The sequence below is a fragment of the Entelurus aequoreus genome, linkage group LG08 (genome assembly GCF_033978785.1).
Source record: "Entelurus aequoreus isolate RoL-2023_Sb linkage group LG08, RoL_Eaeq_v1.1, whole genome shotgun sequence".
NCBI classification, from domain to species: domain Eukaryota; kingdom Metazoa; phylum Chordata; class Actinopteri; order Syngnathiformes; family Syngnathidae; genus Entelurus; species Entelurus aequoreus.
The window spans coordinates 75,632,364-75,657,365 of NC_084738.1; the positions used below are offsets into that span (position 1 = coordinate 75,632,364).

General features: G+C 40.2%; 1 protein-coding gene across 4 annotated transcripts in view; it reads right to left on the reverse strand.

Moving 5' to 3' along the window:
• The window catches only part of LOC133656305 (protein tweety homolog 2-like), a 115,489-nt gene that overhangs the window by 29,022 nt on the left and 61,465 nt on the right, over positions 1-25,002 (reverse strand). For 2 of the 4 annotated variants that reach the window (XM_062057327.1, XM_062057325.1), the window contains exon 4: positions 6,646-6,866. In XM_062057327.1, the coding sequence (XP_061913311.1) occupies positions 6,646-6,866 (221 nt within the window). Of the gene's footprint in view, positions 1-6,645; positions 6,873-25,002 lie in introns of all 4 variants that reach the window. The other 2 variants (XM_062057326.1, XM_062057324.1) reach the window with 1 other exon arrangement.

A 25,002-nucleotide genomic window follows, 5' to 3' on the forward strand; every position in this document is an offset into this window, starting at 1 on the left:
CCAAGATGCAAGAACCAGGAGAGCGAGGAGGAGGTAAGATGAGTTTTAATCTCATGTAACAGAAAATGAAGCAGTCTTGCATAAACGTTCCAAACAGAGTGTTATCTAAATAAATAGCATAAATACAACATGCTGATTGGCAGCAGGTGTGGACCGGCTGCCAATCAGCGGCAGGAGAGGGAAAAAAACAGCGCTCCGCGGAACAAACAGGAAACAGAACAAAATAAGAGCACTGACGGGAAGTAAATACAAAAACAAGGAAAACAAACAGAAATGAAGTGACCGATCGTCACATAAATGTTATTAAAAAAATTAATTAAAAAAAGCTGGCACAAGAGGCAAAAAAGACTGAGAAAGTTGAGGAATGCTCATCAAACACTTATTTGTAACATCCCACAGGTGAACAGGCTAGTTGGGAACAGGTGGGTGCCATGATTGGGTATAAAAGCAGCTTCCATGAAATGCTCAGTCGTTCACAAACAAGGACGGGGCGAGGGTCACCACTTTGTCAACAAATGCCTGAGCAAATTGTCCAACAGTTTAGGAACAACATTTCTCAATGAGCTATTGCAAGGAATTTAGGAATTTCGCCATCTACGCTCCGTAATATCATCAAAAGGTTCAGAGAATCTGGAGAAATCACTGCACGTAAGCCATGATATTATGGACCTTGGATCCCTCAGGCGGCACTGCATCAAAAAGCCACATCGGTGTGTAAAGGATATCACCACATGGGCTCAGGAACACTTCAGAAAACCACTGTCGGTAACTACAGTTGGCCGCTACATCTGTAAGTGCAAGTTAAAACTCTACTATGCGAAGCCAAAGCCATTTATCAACAACACCCGTCAACGCCGCCGGCTTCGCTGGGCCCGAGCTCATCGAAGATAGACTGATGCAGTGTATTCAATTGAATATAAGTTGAAAAGGATTTGCAAATCATTGTATTCTGTTTTTATTTACCATTTACACGACGTACCAACTTCACTGGTTTTGGGTTTTGTACATCCATAATACATGATATGTAAATGTGTTATTTCTAAAGGCATATATTTGGTAAACAGGTGTTGTATTAGCTCCCATTAGCGGCATTGTACCTAATGTTGTGTCCATAAATGATGGCACATTGAGCTGTGATGTAACTACAGTCGGTCGCTACATCTGTAAGGGCAAGTTAAAACTCTACTATGCAAAGCGAAAGCCATTTATCAACAACACCCAGCAACGCTGACAGCTTCGCTGGGCCCGAGCTCATCTAAGATGGACTGATGCAAAGTGGAAAAGTGTTCTGGGGTCTGACGAGTCCACATTTCAAATTGTTTTTTGGAAACTTTGGACGTCGTGTCCTCCGGAACAAAGAGGAAAAGAACCAGGCGCAAAGTGTAAAAGGCAGCATGTGTGATGGTATGGGGGTGTATTAGTGCCCAAGGCATGGGTAACTTACACATCTGTGAAGGCACCATTAATGCTGAAATGTACATATGGTTATTATCATTATTATAATGATCATTACCGCCTAAAATTGATCCATACCACACAATGGAAACACTATTTTGCATATTAAATGCGACCCCAGATGGTCGGTGATCAATGGTCTTACGACCATCTATTGTGCTCTAATTCCTCTTTATTTCCGTCCTCATCAACCCATGCCAACTACACGGACATGCAGTCGGAGCGTCTTTGTCGGTGTCAAATGTGCTCGATCAAATCATAAACACGCCAGCTGCTCAATAGGTTGAGTCGAGGCTGAGATAATGAGCAGATTAACTTCTCCAAAATAACCTTTTGTCTGGTCCAGTCGGTCCGCTTGCGAAGATATTTGAGCACGTGAATGAAGAGTCGCGTTATAGATCGACTCACACACGTTCTTGTAGTACGTACCTTCTTGAGACCTCTGACAAATGCTTACCTCTTTAGGACCACCCTTTCTAGATATATACAGATTTGTATTTACAGCATTAATAATATATACACTGCAAAAAGTCAAAAACAAGAAAAAAAAATACAAAAATTAGGGGTATTTTATTTGAACTAAGCAAAATTATCTGCCAATAGAACAAGAAAATTTGGCTTGTCAAGACTTTCCAAAACAAGGAAAATTAAAGCTGCAAGCAGCGTTGGTCGGGCCCGCATATTTGGCAGGTGCCAGTCCTAAGTGGTCAGTGTATGAAATCTAGCTCTAAGTCAGACCTACATAGAGGTTTTTGTTTCATGTCTCTACGATATTCGTACTGGGAGTTAGAGGAAGTTGTGTCTGAGTTTTTTTCGTAGGTGCTGCGGCACAGTGGTTCGTTGAAGGCTCGTAAAATCAAAACCGTAGCACTTATCCAAACTCTTTGAGTATCCTTCAATCAGAAGGGTTCAATCTCTCTCCTGTAGTAGTTTGAAGCCGAAATGACAAACGCGCTCAGAGGATATAATGTTTGATGTTTGGTGACCGTTTTTTTACAAAAATGTAGTTTTGAAGGGGAGATTGCAAACGTCCTGTTGATTTTTGCTGAAGGATGTCAATCTATGAAATGTAAGTCTAAGTGAGACCTACATGGAGGTTTTTGTTTCATGTCTGTAAGACGTTCCTACCGGAAGTTACAAGCAGTTTTGTCTGTGTTTTCCTCTGAGGAGCAGTTTTGTCTCTGTTTTATTCAAAAATTGCGCTAGAGCGCAATTTTTAGTTTTGGGGTTCGTTTTTTTTATTAGATCGCAATTTCCACCAGTCCTGATGTGTGTGAAAAGTTTGGTGAGTTTTGAAGTATTTTAAGGGGGTCAAATTACAGCTCAAAGAGGCAAAAATTAGTGTTTTTAGTACATTTTTGTCTTGAAGGGGAAATTGCCAACTTCCTGTTGGTTTTTGCCCGAGGATGTCAAATTATGAAATGTAGGTCTAAGTCAGACCTACATAGAGGTTTTTGTTTCATGTCTCTACGACCTTTTATCCCCCCTCCCCGTGGGACTCGGCTGGGTGTGTTATGGACATTTTGGGCATCCCGGGACTTGCGCGGCCGGCGGCGGGACTTGTGGGACTCGAACCTGGGTAGGTATTTTGAACATTTTTGGGGACTTTTGACAACTTTTCTCACTTTTCTCCCCCACTTCCCGTGGGACTTTGCTGGGTGCGTTTTGGACAATTTAAGCATCCCGGGACTTGTGCGGCCGGCGGCGGGACTTGTGAGACTGGAACCCTGGGAGGTATTTTGGACAAAATTGGGACTTTTGACCATTTTGGCCGCCTTTTCCCCTCTTCTTCCCCGCCTTCCTGTGCACCATTGCTGGGTGTGTTTTGGACATTTGGACAAAAATAGTTTCAAGCATGTTTTACTCAATATAGGTCATACAATTTCAGCAAAAAGCTGTAATATCTTACTGAGATCATTTATGACCAAAACCCTTAAAACAAGTAAAACACTCTAACATAAAATCTGCTTAGTGAGAATAATTATCTTATCAGACAGAAAATAAGCAAGTATCACCCTTATTTGAGATATTTAATCTTACTTAGATTTCAGTTTTTGCAGTGTACAAACTATGCAAATATAATAAAGGTAAGCTTTTAGTTAATATTTTTTAATTTTTTGTTTGTAGTTGTTCCTCATATGGAAGCTACTTTTCCTTGTTGATGTCTCAAGAAGGGTAGAAATACAAGAACACACACACACACACACACTTGCTTGTATTTTTGGCCTTCTTGAGACCTCTGAAAAATGCCTCCCTCTTTAGGACCACCCTCTCTAGATACATAAAGATGTGTATTTACAACATTAATAATATATACATACTATGCAAATATTAAAAAAAGTTTGTTGTGAAAAATGAGTTGGAATTTCACAAGAAAAAGGTCAAAATTTCACAAGAAATACTGAACATTTGTGCAATTATTATGGTAAAAGTTGACATTCCTTAACAGTCGCAATTTTACAAGAAAAACTGAAAATGTTGGCAATTTTATGAAAATAGTCGAAATTTTACTCAACAAAAGTCACTATTTTATAAGAAAACTTTAACATTTGGGCAACATTATAATAATAATCGGAATCTTACTCAGCAAATTTTTACACACACTTGTTACTTGTTATTTCATATGTTGACCAGAGGGGGAGCACTTTTAAAACTGACACACAGTCAATTTGAAAAATCCCTCCTTTTTGGGACCAGCTTAATTTTGATAGATTTCACCACCAGGGGTGCAAATGAGACATTCTCTATTAGATGCAATAGTTTTTCGTATTGGGACCATGATTTATGTACTAACTTGTTCACCGGTCCTCATATAGAAGGTACTTTATCTCAAGAAAGGAAGAAATACAAGAACACACACACACACACACACACACACACACACACACACACACACACACACACACACACACACACACACACACACACACACACACACACACACACACACACACACACACACACACACACACACAAACCAGCAAAAGTACATTTCTATTCTACGATTGAGTGCAACAGCAATGAGCTGAAATGATAAATAACAAGCATTCAGAGAGCACAGACATCTGCCAGGCCCCAAAACCAGTCCTGAATCCAGACAAGGATCCGGATCACCCCCAAAATGTAATCACTTGTTCTTTATACCATTTGAGACATTTCCTGAAAGTTTCATAAAAATCTACCAATAACTTTTTGAGTTATTTATAACGGAATGGAAAAAAACCGAAGCAAACACTCTTGTTAGTTATAGACTGTCTTTGTCTCTGTGGATGGAGGCAAGGCCGCTAAGCATACACACAAAGAAGTTGAAGGTCATGGTGTAAACATAAGTGAAGTGAAGTGAAGTGAATTACATTTATATAGCGCTTTTTCTCAAGTGACTCAAAGCGCTTTACATTGTGAAACCCAATATCTAAGTTACATTTAAACCAGTGTGGGTGGCACTGGGAGCAGGTGGGTAAAGTGTCTTGCCCAAGGACACAACGGCAGTGACTAGGATGGCGGAAGCGGGGATCGAACCTGCAACCCTCAAGTTGCTGGCACGGCCGCTCTACCAACCGAGCTATACCGCTATACCGCTATACCTAATTCCTACTGTGTTACATAAAGTAACACAGTAGGAATTAGGGGTGGCAAAACTAAAACTCGATTTCTTAGATTAATTGTGATTCTTATTTGTATCAATTCTTAATCGATAAAAAAAAAAAAAAAAAAAAAAAAAAAAATCAAATTTCTTTTTTAAATTATTTAAAAAAATAATTGTATTAAACAAAACCAGTTTTCTTTTAAATAATATAGAAATTTATCAGAGCTGTTTATCAATTTTACGAAGGGATGTCGCTAATCATAGAACTGGCATCCAATGGTATTAAAAAACTATTGATTTTGAATCGAGAATCATTTTGAGGATCGATTTTGAATCGAATCGTTAACCCCGATAATCGAATCCCATCGAATCGTGTGGTGCCCAAAGATGATCCAGATTAGACTCACAATCTAATCACGTTCTACTTATCCGATTTTGGATATTTGCTGAAAGTTCCATTAAAATCTGTCTGTAACTTTTCGAGTGATTTTGCTAACTAACTAACTAACTAACTAACTAACTAACTAACTAACTAACTAACTAACTAACTAACTAACTAACTAACTAACTAACTAACTAACTGATCATATACCTAACAAACTAAATAACCAACTAACTAACTGGCTGACTAACTAACTAACGGACTGACTAACCAACTGAATAACTAGCGAACGACCTAACTAACCAACTAACTAACTAGCTAACTAACTAATAATCAGACAAACAAACAGCAAAAATAAAACAACTTCCTGGCTGAGGTAACAATAATTAATTAAATTAATCAAACACCCTCATAACTATACTATTTTTTCGGCAAAATCCTACTTTAACGCTGCAATTGTGTGTGTCTGTAGCTTTAATGCTAATGAGCGGCATTTCTCTGCGTGAGCCTTCAGAGGGGCTGTTGTGCACTTTGTCCACTTTGAGTAAAACAAATATTCAGTCAAAGGCTGGACTCCAGACAGGGGTTCCAGACTGAGGCCAAGGAAACAACCTCATAGCTATAGCTAACTTAACCAAGTTACATAGAATCAACAAAACTTGTAACAGAGGGGAGGGAGTGGGGGCTACGGAGGCCGGCAGCTGTTGTATAAGTCATAGACATAGCCATAGCACACATAAACAAGTTACATAGAATCCACAAAACTTGCAACAGAGAGGAGGGAGTGGGGGCTACGGAGGCCGGCAGCTGTTGTAAAAGCCATAGCCATAGCCATAGCCATAGCACACATAAACAAGTTACATAGAATCAACAAAACTTGCAACAGAGGGGAGGGAGTGGGGGCTACGGGGGCCGGCTGCTGCTGTAAAAGAAATAGCCATAGCCATAGCACACATAAACAAGTTACATAGAATCCACAAAACTTGCAACAGAGAGAAGGGAGTGGGGGCTACGGAGGCCGGCTGCTGCAGTATAAGCGCTAGTCAGCCGTCCATCGCCCCTAAGGGGAATGAAGCTGTGGGGAAGGCGTGGGGTGAGGGTGGGGTGTGTGTGTGTGTATGTGTGTGTGTGTATGTGTGTGTGTGTATATGCCCATTGTTCTCGCTCGTGCTTTTTCATTCTTCAAACAAGAACATCTCCCCTGACATCTCGTGTTCCTCACCTGTAGTACTCCACGCTCGCCGTGAGGCTGGCGACGGACGCCAGGTCCACGTCGGCCTCCGCCCAGTCGGGCAGACCCACCAGCTGCTTGATGACGTTGTCGGCCATCTGCTGCATGAACTGCAGGGTCTGCACGTAGTCGCCGCGTGTGGCGAAGATCTCGTCCAGCCTGGCCAGGTGCTGGTGCAGGCCGCTCTTCATGCTGCCCATGGTGGTGGTCACCTGCAGCTCACCGGCGAGAAAGACATGATAAGGTGAGCGGTCGAGGCTAATGGTAGCCAACAGAAGACATTCCTAGTCATAGAAGTCCTTTAAAGACTTCCTTGTGGTCTACATAACATGTGATGGTGGTTCTTTGGTCAAAATGTTGCATAGATCAGTGTTTTTCAACCACAGTCTGGTGTGCCGTGAGAGATTATCTCATTTCACCTATTTGGGTTAAAAATATTTTTTACAAACCAGTAATTATAGTCTGAAAATGATGTGTTGTTGTTGAGTGTCGGTGCCGTCTAGAGCTCGGCAGAGTAACCGTGTAATACTCTTCCATATCCAGTAGGTGGCAGCCGGTAGCTGATTGCTTTGTAGATGTCGGGAACAGCGGGAGGCAGTGTCCAGGCAAAAAGGTGTCTAATGCTTAAACCATACTTGCCAACCCTCCCGGATTTTCCGGGAGACTCCCGGAATTCAGCGCCTCTCCCGAAAACCTCCCGGAAGAAATTTTCTCCCGAAAATCTCCCGGAATTCATGCGGACCTGAGTGAGGACAGTCTGTTTTCACGTCCGCTTTCCCACGATATAAACAGCGTGCCTGCCCAATCACGTTATAACTGTAGAATGATCGAGGGCGAGTTCTTGGTTTCTTTCTGTGGGTTTATTGTTAGGCAGTTTCATTAACGTCCTCCCAGCGCGGTAACAACACACAACAACAGCAGTCACGTTTTCGTCTACCGTAAAGCAGTTCGTCTACCGTAAACAGCAATGTTGTGGCACTCTTAAACAGGACTATACTGCCATCTACTGGATAGCCTCCGGAACACTGAAATTCAAGTATTTATTTTATTTATATGTATAACAAAATATATATATATATATATATATATATATATATATATATATATATATATATATATATATATATATGTATGAAATACTTGCATTTCAGTGAATTCTAGCTATATATATATATATATATATATATATATATATATATATATATATATATATATATATATATATATATATAAACATATATATATATATATACGTTTATATATATATATATATATACATATATATATATATACATATATATATATATATACATATATATATATATATATACATATATATATATATATACATATATATATATATATATACATATATATATATATATATATATATATACATATATATATATATATATATATACATACATATATATATATATATATATATACATATATATATATATATATATATATATATACATATATATATATATATATATATACATACATATATATATATATATATATATACATACATATATATATATATATATATATACATATATATATATATATATATATATATATACATATATATATATATATATATATATATATATATATATATATATATATATATATATATATATATATATATATATATATATATATATATATATATATATATATATATATATATATATATATATATATATATATATATATATATTATTTTGTGTCTTGTGTTGTGTTGTGTGACATTAACGTTTGAGCAACGTTGAGTTATTGATATTGTTATTGCTCTGCACTATTTGGAGCATACTTGCCAACCCTCCCGTTTTTAGCGGGAGAATCCCGGTATTCAGCGCCTCTCCCGACAACCTCCCGGCAGAGATTTTCTCCCGACAAACTCCCGGTATTCAGCCGGAGCTGGAGGCCACGCCCCCTCCAGCTCAATGCGGACCTGAGAATGAGTGGGGACAGCCTGTTCTCACGTCCGCTTTCCCACAATATAAACAGCTTGCCTAACGAATTCAAAGGAACGGAAACAAGAATTTCAGTTCATCCAGGACAGTTCGAAGGGGAAAGGTGTATGTTGCCTGTAAATATGTAGAACAGACTTCTCCGTTGAACACGGTGGCCGAAATGATATACTCATCATGAACGGAGAAGTTAAACAGGACAATACTGTCACCTAATGGATAGCCACCGGAACACTGAAATTCAAGTATTTCTTTTATGTAAATAAAATAAACAAATGATAAATGGGTTATACTTGTATAGCGCTTTTCTACCTATATATATATATATATATATATATATATATATATATATATATATATATATATATATATATATATATATATATATATATATATATATATATATATATATATATATATATATATATATATATATGTATGTCTTAATTAGATTATCCAAAAAATAGTGCTCGATACCGTGGTAGAGCGTAATATGTATGTGTGGGAAAAAAATGTATGTGTGGGAAAAAAATCACAAGACTATTTCATCTCTACAGGCCTGTTTCATGAGGGGTTTTCCTCAATCCTCAGGAGATTTTTTTTTTATTTTTTAAATAATTAATAATAATAATCTCCTGAGGATTGAGGAAAACCCCTCATGAAACAGACCTGTAGAGATGAAATAGTCTTGTGATTTTTTTCCCACACATACATATGTATATATATATATATATATATATATATATATATATATATATATATATATATATATATATATATATATATATATATATATATATATATATATATATATATATAGCTAGAATTCACTGAAAGTCAAGTATTTCATACATATATATATATATATATATATATATATATATATATATATATATATATATATATATATATATATATATATATATATATATATATATATATATATATATATATATATATATATATATATATATATATATATATGAAATACTCGAGTTGGTGAATTCTAGCTGTAAATAACCACGCCCCCAAGAAGTAAAACACTACACACAGGAAAACACCAAAGGACTCCAAATAAGTCAGGGCGTGATGTGACAGGTGTTGACAGTACACCTACTTTGAGACAAGAGCTTTATTAATGCATGGCTGTCAACCGAGTTTCGTTTTTTTTAAGGATTTCTGCATGTGCCTTGGTTCAAAAATGTGCCTTGGCTCGAAAAGGCTTGAAAAACACTGGCATAGATGATGTTTTACACATCATCTTCAAGTCGCTTTCTGACAGTCGCTCCAGGATGCGCCGTTTTGTGGGCGGTCTTATTTACGTGGCTCACCTTCGACGGCGTCTTCTCCCCCGTCATCTTTGTTGTAGCGGTGTAGCGTGCAAGGACGGGAGTGGAAGAAGTGTCAAAAGATGGAACTAACTGTTTTAATGACATTAAGACTTTACTTAAACCAATAACGGAGCAGCATCTCCTCATCCGTGGCTCACTAGTGCAACAACAACGCCGGAAATATGTCCCGTGAAAAACCGTCCGACCGGAACTCTCTAATAACTAAAGTTCCTTGGGTGGATAATGTTAACTCACAACGCCGGTATGTTTTAGCGCTTTCATGACGAGTTTTACTGACAGATGTAAGTAAGAACTTTACACTACTTTATATTAGAAATGGCAACAGCGGAGGATGAACGTCCCATAACAAGAAGATAGAGAAAAAGAAGAAGCTACAAAGGCGGACGCGCGCAAATTTTCAGATGACATATATGCAGAGTAAGAAGGACCATCCCGAGATGATGGTGTGACTGTATTGATGTGGGCTGGTCTCCTAAAGCTTTAGTAAAACTTAATAATATTCCTATTCTGTCTTGATGGTCCTTCTTACTCTGCATATATGTCATCTGAAAGAATTTGGGATTAACCAGTGACTTTAATTCCCTGGGAGGAAAGGCTGGTCAGACGCAACACCTTATACACACACCATAATAATACTCCTATGTTGAAGCACAGTACAATCCATCAAGCGGTGCGGCTTCATAGCTTACCAAAGTCGTATTAAAACATGTTGATACATTTTTGAGCGCCGTGTGTGATGTTCTATATTTTTAATGGAACATACAACATTTTGGTGTTGTTTACTTGAGTCATACTGCAGTCTACAAGTATCTCTTATGTGTGACTGCCATCATATTGCAGTCTACACGAATCTCTTCTGTCCGACTGCCATCTACTGGTCACACTTATCATTCTTCACCGTATCCCTGGCCATACTTGCCAACCTTGAGACCTTCGAATTCGGGACATTGGGGAGGTTTGAGGTTTGGGGGCGGCGGGGTTGAGGTGGGCGGAGTTGGGGGGGGAGGGATTTGGTGGTAGCGGGGGGTGTATATTGTAGCCCGGAAGAGTTAGGGATGCAAGGGATTCAGGGTATTTGTTCTGTTGTGTTTATGTTGTGTTACGGTGCGGATGTTCTCCCGAAATGTGTTTGTCATTCTTGTTTGGTGTGGGTTCACAGTGTGGCGCATATTTGTAACAGTGTTAAAGTTGTTTATATATATATATATGACTGTTGTTTAAGTATGTCTTGCAGTCACTTTCGGGTGTATGCAGAAGCCGCATACAACATGTGACTGGGCCGGCACGCTGTTTGTATGGTGAAAAAGCGGACGCTAAAGGCAGTGCCATCGCGGCACGCCCCTAATATTGTTGTCCGGGTGATAATCGGGAGAATGGTTGCCCTGGGAGATTTTCAGGAAGGGCACTGAAATTCGGGAGTCTCCCGGAAAAATCGGGAGGGTTGGCAAGTATGTCCCTGGCTAGGGGGCAGTCAGGTACTAGGCCTTTGCCAAGGGCCACCTGGGGTAACAGTAGTAAAGGGGTTAACCTCCTAGTGCCCCAAGACCCCATAGAGGAGCCTCCACTGCCGGATGCACTTTAACGTCAAGCCCAGGACACTAACAAACGGCGGAGCAGGCGGAAGACGGTAGATTTAAGAACTATCACAACGGCTGCGATGGCGGAAGAAGGCTGCAGCAGAAAAGGGTCCCCAGTCGTCTTGGACTCCATGCCACTGGACCCTGACCCGTTTCTGTCAAGGATCGTGTGGTGACTGTCTGTGCACCAGTCTCCCCACGTTTAACAAAGTCACGCACAGGCATCCTCCATAAAGGGATACACTCCTACCAGGAGGATCGTCATACTCGTTCGAGTGACCGCCGATGATGATGACACTTTTCATTACACCATGTACCAAAATAAAATAGCTTTGATGTCGATAAGCACAACCAAAATTATTCCGCACCGGGTTATAAGGCACACTGTTGAGTTTTGAGAAAATGAAAGGATTTTAGGTGCGCCTTATAGTCCAAAAAATACGGTACATAAATCACATTAGGTAAAAAAAAAGTGTAACTGCCAAAAAAGAGAGGACATAAAGTGGTAATTCACAAGTTTGAAGGTTAAACTGTCAATGCAAGGATCTAATGTGTTTATAGTGGTCCAAGTTCCTCTATACAGGAGCACCGTGACGACCGGGTCGCATGGTTGCGGGTGTTCGTTCTCCCAGGGATGCAGATCGGGCTTCGGATACAGCTTACAGGTAAAGAATGATTTATTTAAGAAATAAATAATACTGAACAAACAAAAACGTGCTCATAGCACTTAAAGCAGAAACAAAAAGAGCTAGCGTGGGAGCTAGAAGGTAAACACTAAACGGAGCCTTTAGCGTGGAAGCTAGAAGGTTACCAGAGCCTTTTGCGTGGAAGCTAGAAGGTTACCAGAGCCTTTAGCGTGGAAGCTAGAAGGTTACCAGAGCCTTTAGCGTGGAAGCTAGAAGGTTACCAGAGCCTTTAGCGTGGAAGCTAGAAGGTTACCAGAGCCTTTAGCGTGGAAGCTAGAAGGTTACCAGAGCCTTTAGCGTGGAAGCTAGAAGGTTACCAGAGCCTTTAGCGTGGAAGCTAGAAGGTTGCCAGAGCCTTTAGCGTGGAAGCTAGAAGGTTACCAGAGCCTTTAGCGTGGAAGCTAGAAGGTTGCCAGAGCCTTTAGCGTGGAAGCTAGAAGGTTACCAGAGCCTTTAGCGTGGAAGCTAGAAGGTTACCAGAGCCTTTAGCGTGGAAGCTAGAAGGTTACCAGAGCCTTTAGCGTGGAAGCTAGAAGGTTACCAGAGTCTTTAGCGTGGAAGCTAGAAGGTTGCCAGAGCCTTTAGCGTGGAAGCTAGAAGGTTACCAGAGCCTTTAGCGTGGAAGCTAGAAGGTTGCCAGAGCCTTTAGCGTGGAAGCTAGAAGGTTACCAGAGCCTTTAGCGTGGAAGCTAGAAGGTTACCAGAGCCTTTAGCGTGGAAGCTAGAAGGTTACCAGAGCCTTTAGCGTGGAAGCTAGAAGGTTACCAGAGCCTTTAGCGTGGAAGCTAGAAGGTTACAGAACAGGAACAAAAGTCGTCAACTGTTGTGTGAAAACAAATTACGATGCAAGACCGACTGACTGAGAAGGCAGGCTTTATATAATAATGTCAATGATGACCAACAGGTGCGTGTCGGGAACCCCAGCGGCAGGTGAACGTAATTAGTTACTATGGTAACCAAACTCAGAGGTGCTTAAACAGGAACTAGAAAGAGATCAAGACTAACAGAAAAACACAAGTGACTAGAAAACATAAAAATATGATACGGGCAGCGGATCATAACAAGCACTCTAATGTTTTTAGGAATTTGCTGACATTTTTTTTTCGAACTGAACCCGGGCCGCCAGGTACAAAACCCAAAACCAGTAAAGTTGTCACGTTGTGTAAATGGTAAATAAAAACCGAATACGATGATTTGCAAATCCTTTTCAACTTATATTTGTCATGTCTGTGTTAATCATGTTTTTGTTTTGCTTGGGTTTTGGGCTCTTTTTTTAGTTCCTGTTTGCACTTCCTTGTTTGGTTTGGTTTCCATGGTCACCCATTAGTTTTCACCTGTCTTGTCACGCACCTGTTTCACATCCTCATGTCACGCACCTGTCTCACGTTTTCACTAATCATGTCACCAGTATTGGCGACATCACTCTGTTCACCCTCATGATCCATGCTGCTCTTCCTTTTGCCCCTCTTGTCATGTCAAGTAAGTTTTGTTATTGTTCATACTTTTTTGCCTTTGTGCCAGTGTTTTGTTTTCATAGTCTAGTTTTGTACTTCCGCCATTGTGCGCGCCTTTTGTTCATCCCCTTTTGAGCCTTTTTTGAGTTAATATATTAAACATGTCCTCACCTGCACGCCACGTTTGGTCCAATTCCTTTGCACCACGGGAGAACAAACCACGCCACAGACCAAGTCTTGACAATATTCAATTGAATAGACTGCAAAGACAAGATATTTAACGTTCGAACTGGAAAACTTTGTTATTTTTTTGCAAATATTAGCTCATTTAGAACTTGATGCCTGCAACATGTTTCAAAAAAAGCTGGCACAAGTGGCAAAAAAGACTGAGAAAGTTGAGGAATGCTCATCAAAGACTTATTTGGAACATCCCACAGGTGAACAGGCTAATTGGGAACAGGTGAGTGCCATGATTGGGTATAAAAGCAGCTTCCATGAAATGCTCAGTCATTCACAAGCAAGGACGGGGTGAGGGTCACCACTTTGCCAACTTCACTGTTTTTTTGTAAATACCGTATTTCATTGAATTGCCGCCGGGAATATAGTATTCGCCTGCCTAGAATTATAGCCGGGTCAAACTCGTTTCGCAAAATAATTAGCGCATGCTTGGCACTTCCGCCGGGTCAAATATGAGTCATTAAATGACTTCCTCCTCCTGGTGGTAGAGGGCGCTAGTGATCCTTATTGCGACTGCTGGTACTGCAGAAGACCGGTGCTGCAGAAGAAGACAACAGGCAGCAAGAGTGAGGAGCCATTGTTTGCTTGCACTTTTACCATGGAGGATTACATATCTAAAATAAAACAGTTTTCTAAACTGGACTTTCAATCGAAGCAGGAGGTAATACTTAAAGGAAGATCTCCATCGAGACAGAGAGACTTTTAAAACTGAAGAAAGATAAGGAAGACTTCTATAGGAGCTGCGCATGGACTCATTTATACCTAAAGGTAAGACCATAATAACGTTTTTTTTATTAAATGTGTTTATCATGATAAGGTAAGCGCCGGAGTGAGAAGAGGTTTTAAATTAATTAACGCATGCTTGCCAATCCCGCATGCTTTTGGTAAACGCAGGAGTGAGAAGAGGTTTTAAATTAATTAGCGCCCCTGCGGCTATTCAAGGAAATACGGTAGCCCTGTTGTAAAGAAACCAAAACCTGGCAACCCCGGTTTTGGGTTGAGGCATGCCTCAGCAACGTGACCGCTATTTACCTGTTGGAGCTTGCTAATAAAACATTCCCGAGAGGGATACAAACTGCTGCAGATGAACTTCATTTACTCCACAGAATGGGCACAAACGTTTCTGTGGGTTTAATTATAGCGCGCTTTGCCCAAGGGAGGGAGAGAGAGAGATCTTGTTTACAGGGAAATTCGCATTCGCCGACGCATCCCCCGCTAGTTGATCATTAAAAAGGGTAATAAATGCTCCCGTTGAAGCTGTGGGTACTTAATGGAGAGTACTGGTGTATTGTTGTCGGGCAGCTCGGGGAGGAAGTGATTAGTTGGCTTTGTATTCAACGTGTCGGCCGGCCAAAATAAAATGAGGCAAGCCAGACGCTAACAGAGAAGATTTATGCTCACAAATCCTGCGTTTGTTGGACTTGATGAGTTTTGTCCCGCCAAAGTAATGGAGACGTTCCCGCTTCTATTTGTTTGTGTAAGGAAACTCCTCCACACCTGAAGTGTGGCACACAGGAGGGTGAGCATCGGTCAAAGCGCTGTTTTTTTCCTGACGAACACACCACATGGTGGCGCTGTTATTCAACGCCACAACAGATCCCTTCTGCAAAACATCCGCTGTAACTTTAGGGTGTGTGCAGGCGGAATCACCGATTTGGTTCCCACCTTTTGGGAAGTGGCATGCATGTGTGTGTACATTTTGAGCAAGAACGGTTGAAAAACATCAAGCTAAACGTCTTTTACGTTTTTGCAACTACCGTATTTTTCTACTATAAGATCCCTTCTACAAAACATCCGCTGTAACTTTAGGGTGTGTGTAGGCGGAATCACCGATTTGGTTCGCACCTTTTGGGGACTGTCATGCATATGTGTGTACATTTTGAGCAAGAACGGTTGAAAAACATCAAGCGAAACGTCTTTTACGTTTTTGCAACTACTGTATTTCTCGGACTATAAGGCGCACTTAAAATCCTTTCATTTTCTTAAAACTCGACAGTGCGCCTTATAACCCGGTGCGCCGAATGTACGGAATCATTTTAGTTGTGCTTAAACGACCTCGAAGCTATTTTATTTGGTACGTGGTGAAATGAGAAGTGTGACCAGTAGATGGCAGTCACACATAAGAGATACGTGTAGACTGCAATATGATGGCAGTCACACATCAGAGATAAGTGTAGACTGCAATATGACTCAAGTAAACAACACCAAAATGGTATGTGTTCCATTGGAAATATAGAACATTACACATGGCACTCAAAAATCTATCAAAATGTTTTAGTAGGACTTTGGTAAGCTATGAAGCCACACCGCTTGATGGATTGTATGTGCTTCAACATAGGAGTATTATTATGGTGTGTGTATAAGGTAAGACATATTATCTGGCGTTTTGTTTCACAATATTATGCAAAAGCAACTTTTCTTAACTTTTGGTAACTGCTGATCTGTATTTGGGATCTGCATAAGTCCTGAAAATTTGCACGCGTCTGCTTTTGTAGTCCGTGCCGACACCGTAGTCGATAAACTTTTTCTTTTTCTCTATCTTCTTGTTGTTATTATTTCTAATATAAAGTAGTGTAAAGTTCTTACTTATATCTGTCAGTAAACTCGCCATGAAAGCGCTAAAACATACCGGTGTAGTGAGTTGACATTATTCACCCAAGGAACTTTAGTTATTACCTAGTTCCGGTCGGACGGTTTTTCACGGGACATATTTCCGGCATTGTTGTTGCACTGGTGAGCCACGGATGAGGAGATGCTGCTCCGTCATTGATTGAAGTAAAGGCTGAATGTCATTAAAACAGTTAGCGCCACCTTTTGACACTTCCTCCACCCCCGTCCTTGCACGCTACACCGCTACAACAAAGATGACGGGGAGAAGACGCTGTTGAAGGTGAGCCACGTAAATAAGACCGCCCACAAAACGGCACAACCTCAACCCCAACGCTTGATGTATTGTCGCCGCATAACGGCTACCCTAGTCAGACGTACTGTGCTTCAACATACGGTATCATTATGGTGTGTGTATAAGGACTGTCAGAAAGTGACTTGAAGATGAATTGATTAACGTGGACCCCGACTTAAACGAGTTGAAAAACTTATTCGGGTGTTACCATTTAGTGGTCAATTGTACGGAATATGTACTGTACTGTGCAATCTACTAATACAAGTTTCAATCGATCAATCAATCAAAGATTATCTGTAAAACATCATCTATGCAACATTTTCACCAAAGAACCACCAATTAATGTTATGTAGACCACAAGGAAGTATTTTACATTTAGAAAAAATAATAATAATATGACCCGTTTAATGCGCCTTATAATCCTGTGGTGCGCCTTACGGTCCGGAAAATATGGTACACTTAATGTTTTTAGCCACTGTCTGAACAGTAACGCTGTGTTTGAATATAGGAAAATAAAACACTTTAATCACGTGATTCTTTGGCGAACCTCTAGATGGAGCCCACCACAGTTTGAGAAAACCATAGCGCCTTTGTCTCCTCCAGGCTAGGCTACTGCAACGCACTTCTTGTCGGGATCCCCAGCAAGAACATCCGGAAGCTGCAGTACTTCCAGAATAGTGCTGCTAGGATCCTGATGAGAGTGCGGAAATACGACCATATCACACCAACTCTCAAATCCCTTCACTGGCTTCCTGTTCCACTCAGGATTGAATACAAAGTCTCCCTACTAACCCACCAGAGCCTCCATGGAAATGCCCCCCCTCTACCTCAAAGAACTGCTCACCCCCAAATCCTCCACTCAACACCTCCGTCCGGGACAGGCTAACCTCCTCCAACCTCCGAGGACAAAGCTACGAAGAATGGCTTTCTGCTCCCCTGCTCCCAGTCTGTGGAACGCTCTCCCTGACCACCTGAGGGCACCACAGACTGTGAATGCTTTTAAAAAAGGTTTAAAAACCCTTCTTTTTAAAAAAGATTTTTTTTTAGATATGTGCCTGCTAGTTCTAGCTATTAGGCTGTTCTAGTTTTTATTTTTTGGTTTACTTCTATTATCTTTTTATTTTCTAATACACTGTAGCACAGGGGTCACCAACATGGTGCCCGCGGGCACCAGGTAGCCCGTAAGGACCAGATGAGTAGCCCGCTGGCCTGTTCTAAAAATAGCTCAAATAGCAGCACTTACCAGTCAGCTGCCTCTATTTTTTAAATTGTATTTATTTACTAGCAAGCTGGTCTCGCTTTGCCTGACATTTTTAATTCTAAGAGAGACAAAACTCAAATAGAATTTGAAAATCCAAGAAAATATTTTAAAGACTTGGTCTTCACTTGTTTGAATAAATTCATTCATTTTTTTACTTTGCTTCTTATAACTTTCAGAAAGACAATTTTAGAGAAAAAAATACAACCTTAAAAATGATTTTAGGATTTTTAAACACATATACCTTTTTACCTTTTAAATTCCTTCCTCTTCTTTCCTGACAATTTAAATCAATGTTCAAGTATTTTTTTTTTAATTGTAAAGAATAATAAATACATTTTAATATAATTCTTAATTTTAGCTTCTGTTTTTTCGAGGAAGAATATTTGTGAAATATTTCTTCAAACTTATTATGATTAAATTTCAAAAAAATTATCCCGGCAAATCTAGAAAATCTGTAAAATCAAATTTAAATCTTATTTCAAAGTCTTTTGAATTTCTTATAACATTTTTGTTCTGGAAAATCTAGAAGAAATAATGATTTGTCTTTGTTAGAAATATAGCTTGGTCCAATTTGTTATATATTCTAACAAAGTGTAGATTGGATTTTAACCTATTTAAAACATGTCATCAAAATTCTAAAATTAATCTTAATCAGGAAAAATTACTAATGATGTTCCATAAATTCTTTTTTTTTTTTCATTTTTTCAAAAAGATTCGAAATAGCTAGTTTTTCTCTTCTTTTTTTCGGTTGAATTTTGAATTTTAAAGAGTCGAAATTGAAGATAAACTATGTTTCAAAATTTAATTGTCATTTTTTTCGTGTTTTGTCCTCTTTTAAACCGTTCAATTAAGTGTAAATATAATTAATTATTAATAATAACATAGAGTTAAAGTAAATTGAGCAAATTGGCTATTTCTGGCAATTTATTTAAGTGTGTATCAAACTGGTAGCCCTTCGCATTAATCAGTACCCAAGAAGTAGCTCTTGGTTTCAAAAAGGTTGGTGACCCATGCTGTAGCACTTTGAGGTTGTTTGCTCAATGTAAAGTGCTTTAAAAAATAAAATCCATTAGTGAGCTTATTGCAGACGACTACGTGATTATTGAGTGACTTTTGTTCAGACATTATCCAAACATGATCCACGGCGATGGAGCCGATGCACAGTTCCCAGGTGCTGTCTCCTCGGATTTAATCCCGGGGTGGCGGTTGAAGACTCTCAGCCAGGCACTACAATAATTAGCTGTGTGGTAAGCGATTTTTACTCCGGGGTTTTTATCTCTACATGCCGTGAACAAACAGAAACGAGGGCAACAAACGACGCTCGGCGAGACCGAGGGAGTGCAAGAATTTGCATCCCTGTGGTTTCCTGTGAGAACAACATTGTCGACGCCACTTCCTCCCTACAGTAAACCCAATTAAAGTTGAATGTGGAGGCCGCAGCTTATTATTACTCTATTTTGAAAGTGGATTTTACTGTAAAAATATTTTACTGTACATTTTTTTACATGAACAGTTTGTTGGATCACTTGCTTTGAAATCATAAGTCAAGCAGATATTTAAGTATTTAGCTTTATTTGAACAATAACATTGTTTTGAAATGTATGATGATATGATATTTTGTTTTATCATTAGAAATGGTTCAAGTGTAAATACGTGTAATTGTACGCTGTACATTTATTTTTGTAGTACATTTATTAAGGAAAGATAAGACATTATTTTCACGCTTTCGGGGGCCACACCGTTTGTTAAGTTGTGAATTGTGAATTGTATTTATATAGCGCTTTTCTCTAGTGACTCAAAGCGCTTTACATAGGGACAACCCATGAGCTAAGTTACATTTAAACCAGTGTGGGTGGCTGTTACAATAATCATGTATATATATTATCACACAACTTTAGTATGCTTAAAGTCCGTTGCTATAGTTATTAGCTATTGTGCTCAAGCTGTACTTTTTCTATCTGTGCAAGGACAAAACTTATTTTCTGAGGGGTGGCCTCAGCCGCAGATGTTATCTTTGTTTTAGCCCGCTAACAGCCAAGGACTTCGAGGACCTCAACGCAGATAAGACGACAGCACGCAGACGAAGCAGGGACAAGGTGAAATCACCAGGCCCCCAGCACATTCCGTCACGTATTGTGCGTACTGGACCTGCTTTGCATGATATATGTGACCACTCCTTTTAGAGGCGGCCTCAGTGATGTTGACTGTGGAACTCCTGAGTAAATAGAGCGACGCGGGAGCTGTACCTTAGAGCAGTGGTCCCCAACCTTTTTGTAGCTGGGGACCGGTCAACGCTTGAAAATTTGTCCCATAATGTATATATTGTGATTTTTATGTTGATTTCATAAAAATAAAAAATAAAAAAATAAAAATTATTTCTTGCGCGGCCCGGTACCGGTCCGCGGACCGATTGGTACAGGGCTGCGGACAATCGGTCCGCGGACCGGTACCACTGCCTTAGAGCGTATGGCGAGACTGTGACTAAGTGTGCAGCTCCATGCGTTCCCCTCATGAGCTAAATTGAACTCTGTCTCTGCATGATTCCTTGCTTCTTGTCTGTTCAAAAGATGTCATCAGTGTTTGAACCGGACAGTGGCCCTGGGAGCAGGCGGGTACAGTGTCTTGCCCAAGGACACAACCGCAGTGACGAGACTGGCAGAAGCGGGGATCGAACCCAGAGCCCTCAAGTCGCTGGCACGGCTGCGCTACCAACCGAGCTACGCCGCCCCACAAGTTTGACACCTGTGTCTTAGGCACACGTAATAAAGTTGTTTAGTGGTAAATTAACCACAACATTTGCATAAAATAATGTTAAAAAAAGCAACTTAAAGCCTTGTCCAGCTGTTAACTGGTGCATGTTATTCCATCCATCCATCCATCCATCTTCTTCCGCTTATCAGAGGTCGGGTCGCGGGGGCAGCAGCCTAAGCAGGGAAGCCCAGACTTCCCTCTCCCCAGCCACTTCGTCCAGCTCTTCCCGGGGGATCCCGAGGCGTTCCCAGGCCAGCCGGGAGACATAGTCTTCCCAACGTGTCCTGGGTCTTCCTCGTGGCCTCCTACCGGTCGGACGTGCCCTAAACACCTCCCTAGGGAGGCGCTCGGGTGGCATCCTGACCAGATGCCGGAACGACCTCATCTGGCTCCTCTCCATGTGGAGGAGCAGCGGCTTTACTTTGAGCTCCTCCCGGATGGCAGAGCTTCTCACCCTATCTCTAAGGGAGAGCCCCGCCACCCGGCGGAGGAAACTCATTTCGACCGCTTGTACCCGTGCTCTTGTCCTTTCTGTCATAACCCAAAGCTCATGACCATAGGTGAGGATGGGAACGTAGATCGACCGGTAAATTGAGAGCTTTGCCTTCCGGCTCAGCTCCTTCTTCACCACAACGGATCGATACAGCGTCCGCATTACTGAAGACGCCGCACCGATCCGCCTGTCGATCTCACCATCTACTCTTCCCTCACTCGTGAACAAGACTCCGAGGTATTTGAACTCCTCCACTTGGGGCAAGATCTCCTCCCCAACCCTGAGATGGCACTCCACCCTTTTCCAGGCGAGAACCATGGACTCTGACTTGGAGGTGCTGATTCTCATCCCAGTCGCTTCACACTTGGCAAAGAACCGATCCAGTGAGAGCTGAAGATCCTGGCCAGATGAAGCCACCAGGACCACATCATCTGCAAAAAGCAGAGACCTAATCCTGCAGCCACCAAACCGGATCCCCTCAACGCCCTGACTGCGCCTAGAAATTCTGTCCATAAAAGTTATGAACAGAATAGGTGACAAAGGGCAGCCTTGGCGGAGTCCAACCCTTACTGGAAAGGGTCCGACTTACTGCCGGCGATGCGGACCAAGCTCTGACCCTGATCATACAGGGAGCGGACCGCCACAATCAGACAGTCCGTTACCCCATACTCTCTGAGCACTCCCCACAGGACTTCACACAGTCGAATGCCTTCTCCAAGTCCACGTGGTGTATGTTATTCATGTTTAAATAGCCTTCACTGCAAATGAATATCAGCACCAAATATCGGTTATTGGCGTCCTTGACTACTAATAATCTGTATCGGTATCGGCCCTGAAAAAAAACATATTGGATGGAGCTCCAATACTCTCTAAAAGTCCCGTTACAGAGTCCTAAAAGAGAGAAGTGTTCATCAACACAGGATCAGCATATCTTCCAGACTGTGGCCAATCAAGGTCGGATCCTACAAAGCAAGTCCTCAAAAGCGGTCCAAAGGCCAGCGAGGCCTCCATTCTTCATTAGCAGCTCTCCCACTGCCAATCAGAAGCAGGGAATTGTTCCTTCTTTTTTTTGGCTCCTTTTTTCCCCCTCATTTTGTTTCCTCTGAAAATGGTTGCTGAGTCGCAGAGGGGGAAACCGAGGCACACTGGACTCTTTGTCCCTCGGAAGAAGTGGACTCCTTAAGAGTCTATAGACGCATGTTTGCCATCCGCTCCCTCCGGGAAACGGGCGAGCATGAGATTCACCGGCTCAAGAACGTCATGTCCAATTATGCCGTGGCTGGAGTTCACACATCTCTGAGGACTATTGACAAGTTGTTTTTTTGTGGGACTTCCTCTATGTGGACAAAAACATGGAGGTGGTCCCCACTTTGCACCTCCAGCAACTTCCAATCTTCCGGGAATTTTGTCCCATTCATTCCATTGCTGTCCATTTCCTTGACTTGAAAGTCCCATGTTTAATATTTGTTTAGGGGTGCACAATAGATATTGAGGAATTATGACATCATACCAACAAACAAAACAAAAAACTAGGGCGAGCCACATCAAGAGGTCCTCGTCGTAAACCTCCCCTGAGCTCGCAGGGTAAACAAACGTGGCGCAGATCGTGCGGGATTTCTTCGCTGTTTCCCAGGAAGACATTTTTTCTCCAAACATCTCGCGAAGACGGGGATAAAAAAAACATTGCGCCTCAACAAGGGTTGTACGGTATACCGGTACTAGTGTAGTATCACGGTACTAATGAATCAAAAATGGTACTATACTCTAATAATAATAATATACACTACCGTTCAAAAGTTTGGGGTCACCCAAACAATTTTGTGGAATAGCCTTCATTTCTAAGAACAAGAATAGACTGTCGAGTTTCAGATGAAAGTTCTCTTTTTCTGGCCATTTTGACCCCACAAATGTGATGCTCCAGAAACTCAATCTGCTCAAAGGAAGGTCAGTTTTGTAGCTTCTGTAACAAGCTGAACTGTTTTCAGATGTGTGAACATGATTGCACAAGGGTTTTCTAATCATCAATTAGCCTTCTGAGCCAATGAGCAAACACATTGTACCATTAGAACACTGGAGTGATAGTTGCTGGAAATGGGCCTCTATACACCTATGTAGATATTGCACCAAAAACCAGACATTTGCAGCTAGAATAGTCACTTACCACATTAGCAATGCATAGAGTGTATTTCTTTAAAGTTAAGACTAGTTTAAAGTTATCTTCATTGAAAAATAAGGACATTTCAATGTGACCCCAAACTTTAGAACGGTAGTGTATTTTATTTGTAAAAAGCACTTTACAATGAGTAAACAACCTCAAAGTGCTACAGTGTATTAAAAAAATAAATAAATAAATAAATAAAAAATAAATAAATAAAATAAAAATAAAAATAAAAATAAATACAAATAAATACAAATAAATAAATAATAAATAAAAATAAAAAGATAAAAAATAAATAAAAATAAAAACTAGAACAACCAAATAGCTAGAACTAGTATGCATGTATCTAAAAAAAAAGGGCTTTTTTAAAAGTATCCACAGTCTGTGGTGCCCTCAGGTGGTCAGGGAGAGCGTTCTACAGACTGGGAGCGGCGGAGCAGAAAGCCCGGTCTCCCATTGATCGTAGGTAACTGTTTGAAAAGTACCGGTTCCCCATTTTTAAAAATGTATTTATTTATTTTTAATTTTTTTTAAAAGGGCATGACGGCATGCCGTCTTCACGTCGTGACATTGCTGGTTTTACGAGCAGAGGAGCATGTTCGGCAGCGCACACACACGGAGTACTGCTTTTGTACTTCCTGTATTTTATATTATTACTTTGAACTGTTTTATATTTTAATTTTTATCCTGTAAAGCGTCTTTTAGTACTCTGAAGAGCGCTATACCAAATAAAATGTATTATTATTAGTAGTACTTACAAGCAGACACGGTGTGTGGACCAGGTGTGTCCGAAGTGCGGCCCAGGGGCCTTTTGTGGCCCGCAGCTAATTGTTTACCGGCCCGCCACACATTCTGCAAAAATTGCAAAATTGATAATATTGCAAAACTTTAAAAAAAAACATTTAAAAAAAGTGGAATGAGGTGAAATCTAACTAGAAAAAGTTGCAATGTTGACACACAGCTGCCATGCAGGCTGTTTTTTTTCTTTTGTCTTTCTTTTTCTTTTTTTTGCCATTGCTAAAAAAAAAAAAAGACTAAAAATCTATGTTATAATGAATTATTACTTAAAAAATATCACTTTAAAATGTTTTATGTGGAAAAAAAAATTGCATATATTGTGTGGTTGCCATATAAAAACATCAAAGTTTTATTTGACAAAAGAGCATAAAACAAACAAAATAATAGTTCAAACGTAAAATCGACAGATATATCTGAAGTTGATCTCGTAATTTAAGTGTTAAAAGTTAAAAAAAACCTAATAAAAATGTATAACTTTATGAGTGGGAGACCTTTTGGATCCCAATTATATTTAGTAGGATTTTATTTAACTTTTCACTGTGATTACTCAAAAATATTAAATAATTAAAATCAATGGTGTCCTGCATTATTGATCTTTTAAGGCTCAAATTACTAAATACTGCTTATTTCAGTTTTACTATAAAAAAAAAAAAAGTTGTCTTTGACAGAAAACCTTTTTTTTTTAAACTTTATATCA